The sequence below is a fragment of the Myotis nattereri genome, assembly GCF_964212035.1.
Source record: "Myotis nattereri genome assembly, chromosome: 19".
NCBI lineage: Eukaryota > Metazoa > Chordata > Mammalia > Chiroptera > Vespertilionidae > Myotis > Myotis nattereri.
The window spans coordinates 6809487-6823338 of NC_138095.1; the positions used below are offsets into that span (position 1 = coordinate 6809487).

Genomic DNA, 13852 nt, shown 5'->3' on the forward strand with positions numbered 1-13852 from the left:
CCACATATATTCTTCTCTTATGAGGGGGAAGTCATAAGAAGCCAAATTCTAGAGAGTAAAGCAAATAACCCCCACCCCGTCTTCCATCCCTATCAAGCTTGTGTTGTGCTCTCGCTGGGCCGTCAGCACACAGACCTCGTTCCCTCTGGTCAGTGCCAAAGGTGCTTCATCTGGGGTTTCCAAGGTGCCACCTTAAACTGTGCCTTCGCTTCCTCCGGCCTCTCCTGACCTGTGGTTCTTCAGCACTGGGGCTAGGAGCGTCCCCAAGGAAACTCATTTAGCAGGTCAGCGGAGGCTGTTACCAAGCGCCCCGCCATGTGTAAAATGCTGTCCTAGACTTGGACTATATGTTCCTTGTGAAAGCAATCCTATCATTCATTCTTGCAGCTTTGATTAAGGATGCAGCATGTGCCCGGTGCTCAGTATATAGACAACTGCTCAGTACACGTTATCAGGGAAACCCAGGGCTTACCACAATCTGGGACACAATAAATACTCATTCCTTTTTTTTTTGCTTAACACCTGCTCCTTGCCTCCCCTCCCCCAGTCCCAATTTCTAGATGTCTAATCTTGCTACTGTCATGTACAAAGGAATACTTCATCCTACTCAAACAGAAGGAGGTTCCACAATAACCAGATTCTAGAACAGCTGTGGGCAAACTACGGCCAGCGGGCCGGATCCGGCCCGTTTGAAATGAATAAAACTAAAAAAAAAAAAAGACCGTACCCTTTTATGTAATGATGTTTACTTTGAATTTATATTAGTTCACACAAACACTCCATCCATGCTTTTGTTCCGGCCCTCTGGTCCAGTTTACGAACCCATTGTGGCCCTCGAGTCAAAAAGTTTGCCCACCCCTGTTCTAGAGCCATAATATCCAGATCCTACAACCCCCACCCTCCCCACAAACTGAAAATGTGGCAGTTCTGAAAATGTGGCAGACTAGAATGCCTGGAAAACCCCGCTGCTTACAAACGCTAAGAAGGCTGGATAGGATTTAGTATCAATAAACATTCCTTCAACCTCTCTGTTTAAGTTCTAAGAAATCAGAAAAGTTCTGAGGAGCCAAAAAAGGAGAACAGTGGCCTGGCCAGGTAGCTCAGTTGGTTACAGTGTCATCCTGATATGCCAAGGTTGTGGGTTCGATCCCCAGTCAGGACATATAAGAATCAACCAATGGATGCATAAATAAGTGGAATAACAAATCAATGTTTCTGTCCCCCACCGCCCCCCCCCCAAATCAATAAATAACAACAAATAGAGAACACTAAATCCAGAAAGGAAAGAGCTCTCATGCCGGGGGTGCTCTGGGACACCTGCCAGCACACACAGAACACCAGACTGAGGCCTCTGCATACAGCGGGCCCTGGTACGGCTATGCGCACCCAGTAAAAAGCAAGCTATGGAAACGGTCTGTTCATTGGCCAAAAGAGCCTACCCGGAGGGGGATCTGCCTCAGGTTCGGCTCAGGATGGAAAATGTTTGCCCTGGGGTGTGCTAGCACACATCCGCCCTCACCCAGGTTCAGAGGCTGAAGTACGCTCCCTGCAAGGCCAAAACCCCATGCCCAGACATCAGTTTAAAGTACTTCCAGGTTGGTAACGTGCTCTGGTACCTGCAGAACTACTCTCAGGAGGAAGACCCTCTCAACCCAGGCCCCTTAGGACATCTACAATCACCATCAGCCAAATAGGAGCTCACAACAAAAACAGACTCCAAATACAGAAAGAAACACCTCATCCTACGCGACAGGCAGAAAACAAACAGAAGAATTCACTTCCAAGGATATCAGATAAAGAGAATGTTTACAGAATTAAAAGAAGGTAGGGGTCAAAAACAGAAACATGACTAAACAGTTCTAAAAAAAGTAGACCTCTAGAAATTAAAAGGTCAATGAATGAGTTACACAAATAATTAAACAGAGCGCAAGAAAGAATTCTGTGAATTGTCAGGTAGATTTTAAGAAACTGTTTAGAAGGCAACACAGAGAGATGGAGAAAGAAGATATGAATGGGCTGTGGACAGCACGGAGGAGACATGTTGGCCTAACACACACCTAATCTGAGCCCAGACAGAAAGAACAGAAAACGAGGGAGAGGAAAACTTCAACAACGGCTGAGAATTTTCTACAACTGAAGGAAGGAAGCATAAGAAACCCCAAACAGGAGAAGTAAAACTAAATCCACACTCAGGAGACATTAGAGTGAAACCGCAGAAAATTAAAAACAAGGAAAAGATCTTAAAAGCAGCCCAAAGAGAAAGAGCCGTAGAAGGAAATGACAATGAGACCAACAGCCAACATCTCAGTGGCATCAGTGGAAGTCACAACCACTAATCTCTTCAAGGGGCTGAGATCTCAGAAAGTGACTGTTAGCCTAGAATTATAAAGGACTAGTGAAGCTGCCTTAGAATGAGGGTGAAATAAAGACTTTAAAAAAAAATTAAAACATGAAGAACACTTGTTTACAAAAATGGAAGATAGTGAACTCGTTGGGTAGCTCAGTTGATTACAATGTCATCCTGATATGCCAAGGTTGTGGGTTTGATCCCTGGTCAGGACATATAAGGATGAACCAATGGATGCATAAATAAGTGGAATAACAAACTGATCTTTCTCCCCCCCCCTTCCTTTCTCTCTCTAAAATCAATAAATAACAACAACAACAAATAGAGAACACTAAATCCAGAAAGGGAAGTGAGCTCTCACTAAAGGAACTTCTAAAGAACACGCTTTTGGAAGATGGTCCAGAAAAAAAAGGTCTGACATGCTGAAAGGAATAGTAAGCAAAGATTCAGGTAAACATTCATAAAAGTATACAAGTACTGACTATTTACAACAACAACAATGCAGCTTTGGGAATAAAGAAATAGAACAGACTGTATCCTGACCTATTATTCCAAGCAGCTGGGGGCCCTGACTCAGGGCGATGTACCACAACCAGAGGACGCAGGTGCACAGGGGACCCCTCCAGCACTGAGTCTGGAGTGAATGGAGGCACCCTTGGACTCCTGTACTCTGCTTGGCACACAGGAGAGACCCAGTATGTATTTGACGAAAGAGTGAATAAATGCGACACATCTCTGCCTGTACGTACGATTACAGGAGAATGATACATGGGCCTTGCAGTAGGATGTGCTCCATGCGTGCAAATGAACACAGTAAGTCAATTTGCTTTCCACCAAGAGCAACGTATTTAGATGCTTCAGAAGTGGGAGGTACAGTTTCACTTGGTACAGATCTTGAAGTACAAGACTAATAATGCTCATTTTTTTAAAATAAAGGAAAAAGACCTCCCATTCTTGGGGTAGATTTTACTCAAGTAAACAACCCAAACTGCTATTCTGAGCCAACATAAATATGACCCACAAAATGTAGTAAAAAAATTTCACTACAAAAAATGCAGGGTCCACATATTGATGTCGACATACAAAGATAAGTGGACAGCTCCTATAAATTCACAGATGAGCTAAGATTTAAAAAAACGAGAAAGACAGACAATTGGAAGGGAGGGGGAGCTAGTGAGAAAAGAGTAAATCATACACAAAACAGCCAATAAAAAAATAAAAAAGCAGTTAATATACATGAATAATGGATGTCTGATTTAAAAGCAGTTTACTCCGATATGATGTAATTTTTGACAATCAGCCAGAGAGACTATTTTGTAAGTCCTTGCCAAAGATAAGTCAGAGCGTGAGGCCTGGTAACAGGCGTATCTGTGAACATGTGGAAAATGACTTTCACCACCATCCCAAAGGTGACTTTCTGTTGGCAAACAAAAACTTGCCTCTCAGGTGCACTTAGCAGCAGCCACCAGCAAGACGCAAAGCTGGAAGAAGCAGACCCCCGACAGCACAGACCCCTGAAACACAGCACCCCCTTCACAGTTTCCATGATATGCTCTGGCACCGTCCACGCTCAACTGCAGCACAAAGGGAGGCAGCCTGGGCTGCTTTCATGTTTAAGTTTTAATTGGAGTGACAAGCCCGCAAGGCCAAGATATTTCAGGGATGGGACGGTGTTGCTGAGCATCGCCAGGCGCTGGGTAGGCAAGGCCCGTGTGCGTTCCCCACCACAACGTGCCAATGCACCTGCAACCCCCGCTGTTCCAGGACTGGACTCTGCCCGGGAAGGCTCTGCCAATCACCACAGACTGTGCCAAACTTGGGGGCTTTGTGATGTGGGCAGATGTCTACAAAGGACCAGAGCGAGGCCAAACCAACACCTATTGTGACCTAAGCCTGAAAGAAACCCGGAGAGCAGGAGTACGCTGCAGTGCACATGCAGGCAAACACAACCCAGCTCCCTGGACCACACACCCGTCGGTGCTGGAAACAACAGGGAAGGCAGGTCCACTCTGCGGAGAGAAGCTCTTGCTTGGCGTCGGGAACCTCCTCAGACGATCTCTGTCCTAGCGCTAGAATAAGAAAAGAGACCACAAGAGAACTGGCTCCTGCAGACATAAAACGAGCAGGAGTGCTCACGGCCCCCGCATTTAGTTCAATGACGAGATTATAATTACTATGCAAATGTATGACTGAAGCTGAAAATCCTCACAGCCTCCTTTTATGCTCCCAACAGGCCTCATCATAATAAAGAGCATGGACAGTTTCTAAGCGCTTCACAAATATTAATGACACGTAACTAATCATGGCCCCCTGGAGAAAAAAAGTTAATATTAAATCTACTTTATATTGGGAGGAAGACTGAGGCTGCAAATTATGAAATGAATTCTTGAAAATTAAAGGCAACTTGAATAATATTTTTAAAATGGGAAGATTACATGTGAGATGAGTGTGATATAAAGATGACTGTGTATGAAATTCAGGATATTAGACTGGCTTGAATATCAATGTTCTATTCACTAGCCTGGCAACTGCTGGTCTGGCCCCAAGTTAGATCAGACAAAGGCTCAGAAGTGGATAGATAGAATGTGGCTAACACCAGAGAACTAAAACAAGTGACAGCTGATGGAGGAGCGTGAAAAATGAAAGTGAGCAGGGAGGACCTCTGGTGTAGGGCAAAGAGTCTACCCATGGGCTCCCCTTCGTACCCCGGAGGCATAACGCCCCTTTAGCACTGCCTAAGGGGCAGGACTGTACCAGCACAGACATATGCTTAGCTGCACTTTGCACATAAAGAACACTATAAATAGTAGCTGTCTGGATATACATCCAAAGCAAGCAACCTACTCTACAGTGTTAGCGTTCTTAGAGCAAAAGCAAACATTCCCAACAGCCCTCCCCTTGATCTTCATTAACTGAAAAACAAACTGACTTTTAACCCTTTAACAAACCTACTTGCTCTTGAGCCCTGGCAGGAAGAAACCAAAGCCATGCCTATCCATAAAATGGAACAAAAGCAAAGCCTAACTCCAAGTTCACAGTCTCCCATGGGTGAGAAGTGGTGAGCCAGGATGGAAATTCCACATAAATCATTGGGAAAGCCATTAGAAAAAGTAGGCCCTAAATAAAATTCTAAGCTTAATTCAAAAGACAAACAAGAGAAAGGCAATGATCAGCATACACTTCAATGTAATGGTCTTGGGAGCTTGCTCAGAGCTTCAAGAATACTGATCAATGGTTTTTGAAAATTAGAAAATGATACAAATGCCATTGGTATACAAAAACTATGCAAGTCTGAATGCAGACATAAGATATTTAAGGCACAGAGCCAGCCCTCTCCACAAGGGTTTGCATCTCAAGGATATTACACCAAGTGACTCAGCAACCGCATTGGTTCTGCAGGAAGCTGAACGGACTTGTCCCTTTCTATTCTAAATGCATTATTTCAAATCAGCTCTTGGGAAAATGAATCTGGTGACGAATCACAGGAGCTATCATGACAAAATGACTTGAGCACAGTTACCACACCAGCCAGGCTACCTGTGCTCCAGCCAGCCTGGATCACCCCACTGCTGCTTCCTGGACCCCCTGGGAACCTGTCCTCCAAGCCCGTTGCCTCCGCCTGAACTGCCTTCTTGCCCAGGTTTTCCTGATGAACTCTAACCTGCCCCCAAAGCCGGTGGGGATGGGGAGGTACTGGTGCTCAGTATCTAACAGGCACATGACCTCCCTTTCCCAGGTAAGTAACTTGCTGAAGGTTTATCTGGCTCAATCCCCAAAGGTTACACCACTACCTTGACTTAGTGGAAAATACTTTTCCCTGTGTTTATTTTCTATGAGGTCATCACTCTCGCAAAGGAGTGGTTCAGGATCCTAGAGCTCCTAGAGCATGTTCAGCATCCTAGGCAGCGACAGCATTCCAAGAAATGCTTCCCACAGAATCGCCATCGTGTTACGGAAGATCAGAGGTGGCCAGGTCCTCAAAGGTCCCCAGTTGAGGTTTCTTGTCTGTCCTGAGTAACCCGGGGGTTCTGTGAGCTGTCTCGGGGTTCACTCAGCACGGGAGGAGAACTTCATGTATTGTGAAATTACACTAACGATTATATCACTTACTGATATCGTTTTAATACTAAACCATGTTCTAGTATTAAAACAATCCTCTGAATGTTCAATCCTCATCAATTTATCTGTATAATCTCATCACTTTGGAATTCAGCAAACTGCTGTGAAGGGCTCCTGTGACCTGATGTCCATCTCAGTGTGGAGGAAGCAATACAAACTGCTAAGCTGCTGAGGAACACAAGGCTGAGAGCCCGAAGGCAGATGTCATTCTGGATTCATCTACATGTTTCCAGTGCCAATCAGAAATCTAGCATATAGCATGTGTTCAATAAACAGTCATTAGCAATGACAGTAACCTAGGCAACAAAAATGAATCCTTCTGGTAGTCAACATCACTCAATAATCTAGAAAATTGGTCTCAAAGGACTATCTTCCTAAACTTCTCTAAGAAGAAAGTGAAGACAAAACATTTTAAAGGTTTAAGGAGAAAGTGAAAAGGAAATGAGGCATATACTTTGTGAACTTTCCATTTTAAATTATTCACCCTGCGCGTAAAAGACCAAGTTTTTCATTCTTCTCCGGAATGGAGCCTTGAACAAAAGCAGAGGTGGGCTGCACAGTCAGGGTAGGTATGGGAGAATGTGGTCGGAATCCGTGAGCACTGTGTGTCTGATTCCAAGCGTTCTCCCAGACAGTTATTTCAACTCGTGACGAGTGCAAGCAACCAATCCAGAGTCTTTCCACGTCCGTGTGAAGGGAATGATTATCATAAGAGACGTTAGCAATTATTTTCCAGCGTGATGTAAGCTGAGGCAGCAGCGCCAAGGCAGCGTCCTTGTCAAACACATCCCAGCTCAGGATTACTTCACTCGCATCCCCCTGATTACGATGCGCGCTGCGTGCTGCTAAATACAACCTGCCACTGAATGCCAAGTACTTCCAAACTAAATTAGGAAATATGTCCAAATACAGAGAATGATGCTAAGAGCCCTAAGTGGGTCTCTCTCTTCCTTTATGAGGCATGAGACTCGTCGTCAACATAATGCTCTTAAATGAGGCAATTCTACCTTCTAACCCTCTACATCTGAGAACAAAATTTAATTCAGGCAGCAAAAGAACTAATGATATGGTATCATACACATGTTTTCATTGGTGGAAGCATTTTTGACAGATTCAGAAAATATGAGACATAGAAACACATCATACAGGGGTATTTGGGCACAGAGGGCTAGGGCGGAGTTGACACGGATTTCTGCACTGCAGCGGGAGGAAGCAGGCCATTGCTAAGTAGCATCTGAAAGCAAAGACCTGTGAGGAGGCCTTCTTACCACATACCCCTGGCTCGCAGGACATGGGAAGTGATGAAGAAGTCCCAAGTTCCTGCCCAATCATTTCTATCAGCAACAAACATCGCCCTTGGGGAGGTCTCGTTAGAGAAGAGTAGGGTGATGGATTCCTCGGCCCATTTCAGAAGCCTTCAATCACCCAGCGGTTCCAATGGGGGAGCAGCTCAACAAAACTCCGCAGGTAAAGTAGGAAGTTTCTACCACCTCATCACTTCATCCGGAATTCACGGAACGGGATGCTGGACAGAAGCCCAGAGGTCACGTGCCCACCCCTCTTCATTTTACATAAAAGAGGCGAGTTGGCTCACCACCTTAGAGGAACCATGGACTCTCCTTCAGATGGCACCAACTAAGCCAAGAAGGACACACACTGGTGCGTGTGGCAGTTTCACCCCACCTGACGGGGCCCGAGAGGGCTGTTAGTCCCACAGTCCCACTGCACTGGCTCTAGGTCAGCGGTTCTCAACCTTCCTAATGCCACCACCCTTCACTACAGTTTCTCATGTGGTGGTGACCCCCGATTTCATTGTTACAAATTGAACATAATTAAAGCATAGTGATTAATCACAAAAACAATATGTAACTATATATGTGTTTTCCGATGGTCTTAGGCGACCCCTGTGAAAGGGTCGTTCAACCCCCAAAGGGGTCGTGACCCACAGGTTGAGAACCGCTGCTCTAGGTAAAGCCATGTGATTTGAAATGAACCGCCACTCATCCTAAGTAGCAGAGCTACAAAATAATTTACTGAACAGTAAGAGCAGACAGGTCTCTGTATAGTCCTCTGGCCTCACTTTGTTGTGATCTTTCTGTAAAGCCTGTGAGAGAAAAGATGTCCAGGAACTGCCAGGGAAATGGGGTGTGCTGCCACCTGCCACTTTCCCAGGGATGCCGCCATAGAGGCAACAGCCATCAAAATCATAAAGGCACGGACCCCTTTCACTCAGCAAGTCCACTCGGAGGAACTAACCCTATAAACACATTCATGTGGGCCAAATGTGGTTCACAGCAGCAAAAGACAGGGAGCAATGTAGCATACATCTAGAGGGGCTAGCCGAACTCATCAAGCTCCACCCACAGGTGCGGGACCATAACATTGCAAACAGAAAAACAAAACAATATCCAAACACCAGGATGAAATGATCTTTAAGAAGTTTTGTTGCAGGAAAAAGCAAGGTACAGAACAACAATATAGTATTTTACCATTTGCATTTTTAAAAAAGAGGGTGCTGAGGGTATATCTAGGTAATTTGCTTACATGTGCATAAAATACCTCTGAAGGATGTACACGAAACTAGCAACACTGACTTGCCTCCAGGAAAAGAAACTGGGTGGCAGGTTGAAAGGAGTGGGCAAGGGCCATCCCCCTGCACATCCTTCCTTGTCAGATCTGTTGATTTCTGAATCAGGTGAATGCATTACCTCGTTTTAAATTACTCTTTAAAAAAAACACACAGAAAAACTATGTTTAAAAATCTGATCTTTTAACAAAAAGTGAAAATAGACAATGGCCATTTTTTCTACGACTTTACTTGGGCAAAGAAAATGCTGGCAATTCCAAGTGGGGTCCCTAGTCCTGGCCTCTAAATTCAAAAGTCTGGGAAGTTCTGTGCCATAAGCAACGGAGATGTGCAGCGCACGAACTCTCTCTGGTCCTGGAACACACGGAGCTGCAAAGGATCAAACCAGCTGTACTCATAGGCCTTTTCTTAAGGTTCAATAGGTGCATTTTGCTACATAACTTGGTCTCATTTCCTTGGAAAACTGTTTATTGACAGAGCTGGGTTACTTGACAAGCACCAGTTTGCTGAAATCTGTGCGTGAGGCTGTTTCACACTCCAGTGCCAGGAACACAACTGGTGCTCTGTGGCTCTCTGTGCTGAACGCGCACATGATGGCTGGCTAGCTGGATCTATGAGTGGATGGACTTGAACCATTATTATTTGATGCTCTGACAGCTGTGGTGCCTATAAAATGCTAATGCGATCATCGTATGGGGCAAGGATATCCTCCAACTAAACAAAAATAACACCTCTGGAGTTACTTCTACACGTTAGAGAAACCTTAGTTCCCAACTCAAATGTATTTTATATCAACATTTGGACTTCGCTGTGTTTTTATCACAGTTAATCAATAATGGACTCCAGCTAAGCCCCAGCTCTGTATCAGGTACAAACGAAGATAAGCCAAACTCTCTGTTCTCATAAAGCCTTCATCTGATTCCGAGTTACACAGGCCAGAGGCGCAAACACAAGCCCCCATGTGGACGTAGCTCCAGGCAAAGTCTACTGCTAATAGTCTGACACCAACCTAATAAAACGTGCCGGGACACACGCTGCCAGGCCAAGCAGACACAGCCAAACGGCACTCACAGCAGAGCAGCCCTGAGCACCACCCATGCAGCTACCTGGGGGTTACGACATGACATCCTAGGACAGCAGCAGGATGACATGGCTTAGCGCACACAGAGATGTTCCAGGTCCCTTACGCTTCTTAAAAATGCAGGTTCTTCTGAGGAAGCAGAAAACCCATTAAACACAATCAGATGGATCGTCCTGCCTCTGCAAAAATAAGGAAAGCTTCATAGACAAAAGCTTGGCTTCCCTCACATTCGAGTGGGTGGCATTCATGTTGGAGAAACATCTCAACACAAAGTTATTACTAACAACAACCAGCCAGCCACCCACAAGTGTTTGAAGGCTTGCTGTTGTGCGCACAAAATATTTGGGTAACTAACTGCTACTGTCAGATTTCAAAGGATGCTTCAACAAATTCTGTAGCAAATTTACTTCCACTTTTAATTTTAAAATAGCAATGAAAATACCAGTAACAAGTTATTTGAGAGAACACATTTTAAAATAAATTTCCATAAAATTAAGGTATTAATAAGCAGATTCTTATAATTAATGCTTTTAATTGGGTTGGAAATTTTCAGAGGCATCCACAAAAGTGCCTCCGTACCACCGATAGCTAAAGGATGCTGAACTCTCCCTTTCACTGGTTTCTCAAATATATCCACTATGATTGTATCAAAATATAAGACTGTATAGAAACAAATCTACTTAGATAAGTCAAAGAGAAATAGGATCTGCCAGATGAAAAATTTATTGAAAATATGGAAAATTTTAACCAGGCTAGTATTATGTATCTTTATCCCCTCACTACACTGAGACTTGAGAAATAAATGAGATAACCCAAACTTGAAAGCATAATGGATGAAAAATTAGAAAGCGAATCCGCAGCCTTTCTTCTCTCAACAAATGAGCTCACCAGGGATCGGAAAAGAAAGTTTTTTTAAAGCCCTAGAAAGGAAACCGCCTTCAGAAAGCAATTGCTGTCCCCTTCCCCCACTTCCTAGGAAGACAAAACACAGGAGTTAGAGCATCGCCGACTTGTCGGCTGACAGATGCTGACATATGCACTCCTCCAGCACAGAGGGAGGCCCTTCTCACCGTGAGGCTGCAGGAAGCCACGGGCCTTTCTAGTGCCTTATCTATCTTACTGGGTGAAGAACACAATTGCAATCCAGGATGCTTCAAAGCTTTAAGCACCTACTAAGTTGCAAAATCAGTGAACGCCTGATGAGACCTGACTGTACAGGTGACTTACATGTTAGGGGAAACTGTAAAAAAATTCACAAACGGAGGCCAGCATGGAACTACGACTGGTAGAAATACCAGGAGGCACACAGTGATGATTAACTGTCACACGCCAGGCATGACGCTTAAAGCTTTACAGACATGTTTTCATCTAATCTGGTAATTCTATGGTGTAGGTGCTGTTATGAGCCCCCTTTTACAAGTGAGGAAACTGAGCCCTAGCCGGTTTGGCTTCACGGATAAAGCATCATCCCATGGACTGAAGGGTCCCGGGTTTGATTCTGGTCAAAGGCACATGCCTGAGTTGTGGCCTTGATCCCCAGGCGGGGGCATGCAGAAGGCAGCCAATCAATGATTCTCTCTCATCACTGATGTTTCTATCTCTCTCTCCCTCTCCCTTCTTCTCTGAAATCAATAAAAATGTTTACAAACAAATGAGGACACTGAGGCATACGGAGGGGAGGTTAAGCAGCCTGCCTCAGGCCACGTGGGGCAGCAGGCCACAGCAGTGCCAGGGAGAGGCCTCTGTCCTCAGGAGGAGCTGCCAGGGGAGCCAATGCGCAGAGAAGTTTCTTCCTGGGATCACACCACTGCCAGGGGGTCGAGAGAAGGCACACTGAAGGGAAAACAAAATAAAACTTGATCCCTCTCCCCCCTGACCCCACTGGAGGAGAAAGAGACTTCCATAAATCAACTTTAAGACTTTTCAGACTAAGTACTTGGCCTACAGTCAGGATAGTAAAACGCTAGGTAGTGATTACATTTAGTAATCATGCAAAGAATTTCAATTAAAAACTTTTCTCCCTGCTTCTGGCTCAGAGTATCAGAGGTACTTTTATGCACTGTTGGTGAGAATATAAATTTTGCTGAACCTTTTTTCTATAAAGGTATGTTTTCCAGTGTATAAATGTACCTATATTCTAGATGGATATCTATTAGAAATTATCAGTTTTGTCTGTGGAGTGGGGTTGGGGAAAAGGAGGAAAAAAGAAATAATTCTTTTCACCTCATATCCTTTCCAAGTGCTTGAATTTTTTTGCCATGCTAAATATCTATTTCCCGACTACATCTTGGAGCTTTAATTTTTTAAATTGCCTTCTAGAAAATAAAAACTGATGTTCTATTTTGTTAATTGCATGTCTTGCTATTTGTACCTTGTTTCCTTCGTGTACCCATCCTAGACTCTTCACTCCAAAAGCAGCCTGGTTGGCCGAGACATCCAGACAGGTGACGGGCTGCCCGTAGACGTGGTGGAGGGTTCTGGCAGAGTCGTCAGCCTTTAGCAGGTACACCAGATCTCCAGCAGTGGCCACTGCCACAGGGTACCTTTCGGTATCTGGAACTATTTCAAGGTAGTCAACCTGGAAAGGTTAAGGGTTATTTAGTCCTCAGGTTCCACATACAGTTCATCCTGACTTGGTCAAAAAGTATATAGTTCCTGCTACATGTCAATGAGAAGACCAGCAACTCCACAGAAAAAGACGGGTAAAGGGGCAGTTCACAGGAAATGACACACAGTTCTTAAAGAAACACAATACACTCCTAATAAGAAAAATATAAAGTAAAAATTCACTGAGGTACCATTTTCACCTGTCATACCAGTACAGATCACATTGTCTGCTGAGACACTGGCCTGGAAGTGAAGGGGACAACCACATGATGGGTCCCACTACGGTTGGTGGGATGTAATCTGGTCCAATGTCTATAGTGCAGTGGTTCTCAACCTTCCTAATGCCGCGACCTTTTAATACAGTTCTTCATGTTGTGGTGACCCCCAACCATAAAATTATTTTCATTGCTACTTCATAACTGTAATTTTGCTACTGTTATGAATTGTAATGTAAATATCTGATATGCAGGATGTATTTTCATTGTTACAAATTGAACATAATTAAAGCATAGTGATTAATCACAAAAACAATATGTAATTATATATGTGTTTTCCGATGGTCTTAGGCGACCCCTGTGAAAGGGTCGTTCAACCCCCAAAGGGGTCGTGACCCACAGGTTGAGAAATGCTGCTATAGAGGAAAATCGGCAACACTTTCCACAATGTCAAATGCACTTAGGCTCTGACCCAGCAAGTTCCTTCCAGGACTTTCCATACAAGTAAACTTGCATTAATCAAAACCATGTGTACAGGTTATTGGCTAAAGCTTTACTTTTTCATCACTAAAAACTGGAAAATGCTAAACGGACTATAAATAACTGACAGTCCATATTTGCGCTGAAATACCACGCAGTCTTGGGCAAAAGCATGAAGAGTCTTCATGAACTGATACTCGTTTGGGCAGAGAGCAAGGAAGCAAGGTAACGGGATTCCCAGTGGGCTAACGTGTGTGCATGTGGGCAGAGGAAGGGTGTGATGTACTTGGCTTGTACATGCATAAATCTTCTAATCATGGCTGCTTTCAAAGAGGGAAGAGTTGAGGGATGGGGTGGAAATGTTGTTACTCACTGTAAACTTTATTGGATCTTTTAAATTCTGAACCCATGCAGGC

At 44.3% G+C, this 13852-nt stretch overlaps 1 protein-coding gene across 1 annotated transcript in view; it reads right to left on the minus strand.

Annotated features, from left to right (window-relative positions):
* Positions 1–13852, minus strand: part of FBXW8 (F-box and WD repeat domain containing 8) — a gene marked incomplete at its 5' end in the record, with an annotated part of 113557 nt that overhangs the window by 22991 nt on the left and 76714 nt on the right. The window contains one exon of the mRNA XM_081113357.1: positions 12506–12712. Coding sequence (XP_080969483.1) covers positions 12506–12712 — 207 coding nt within the window. The remainder of the gene's footprint in view (positions 1–12505; positions 12713–13852) is intronic.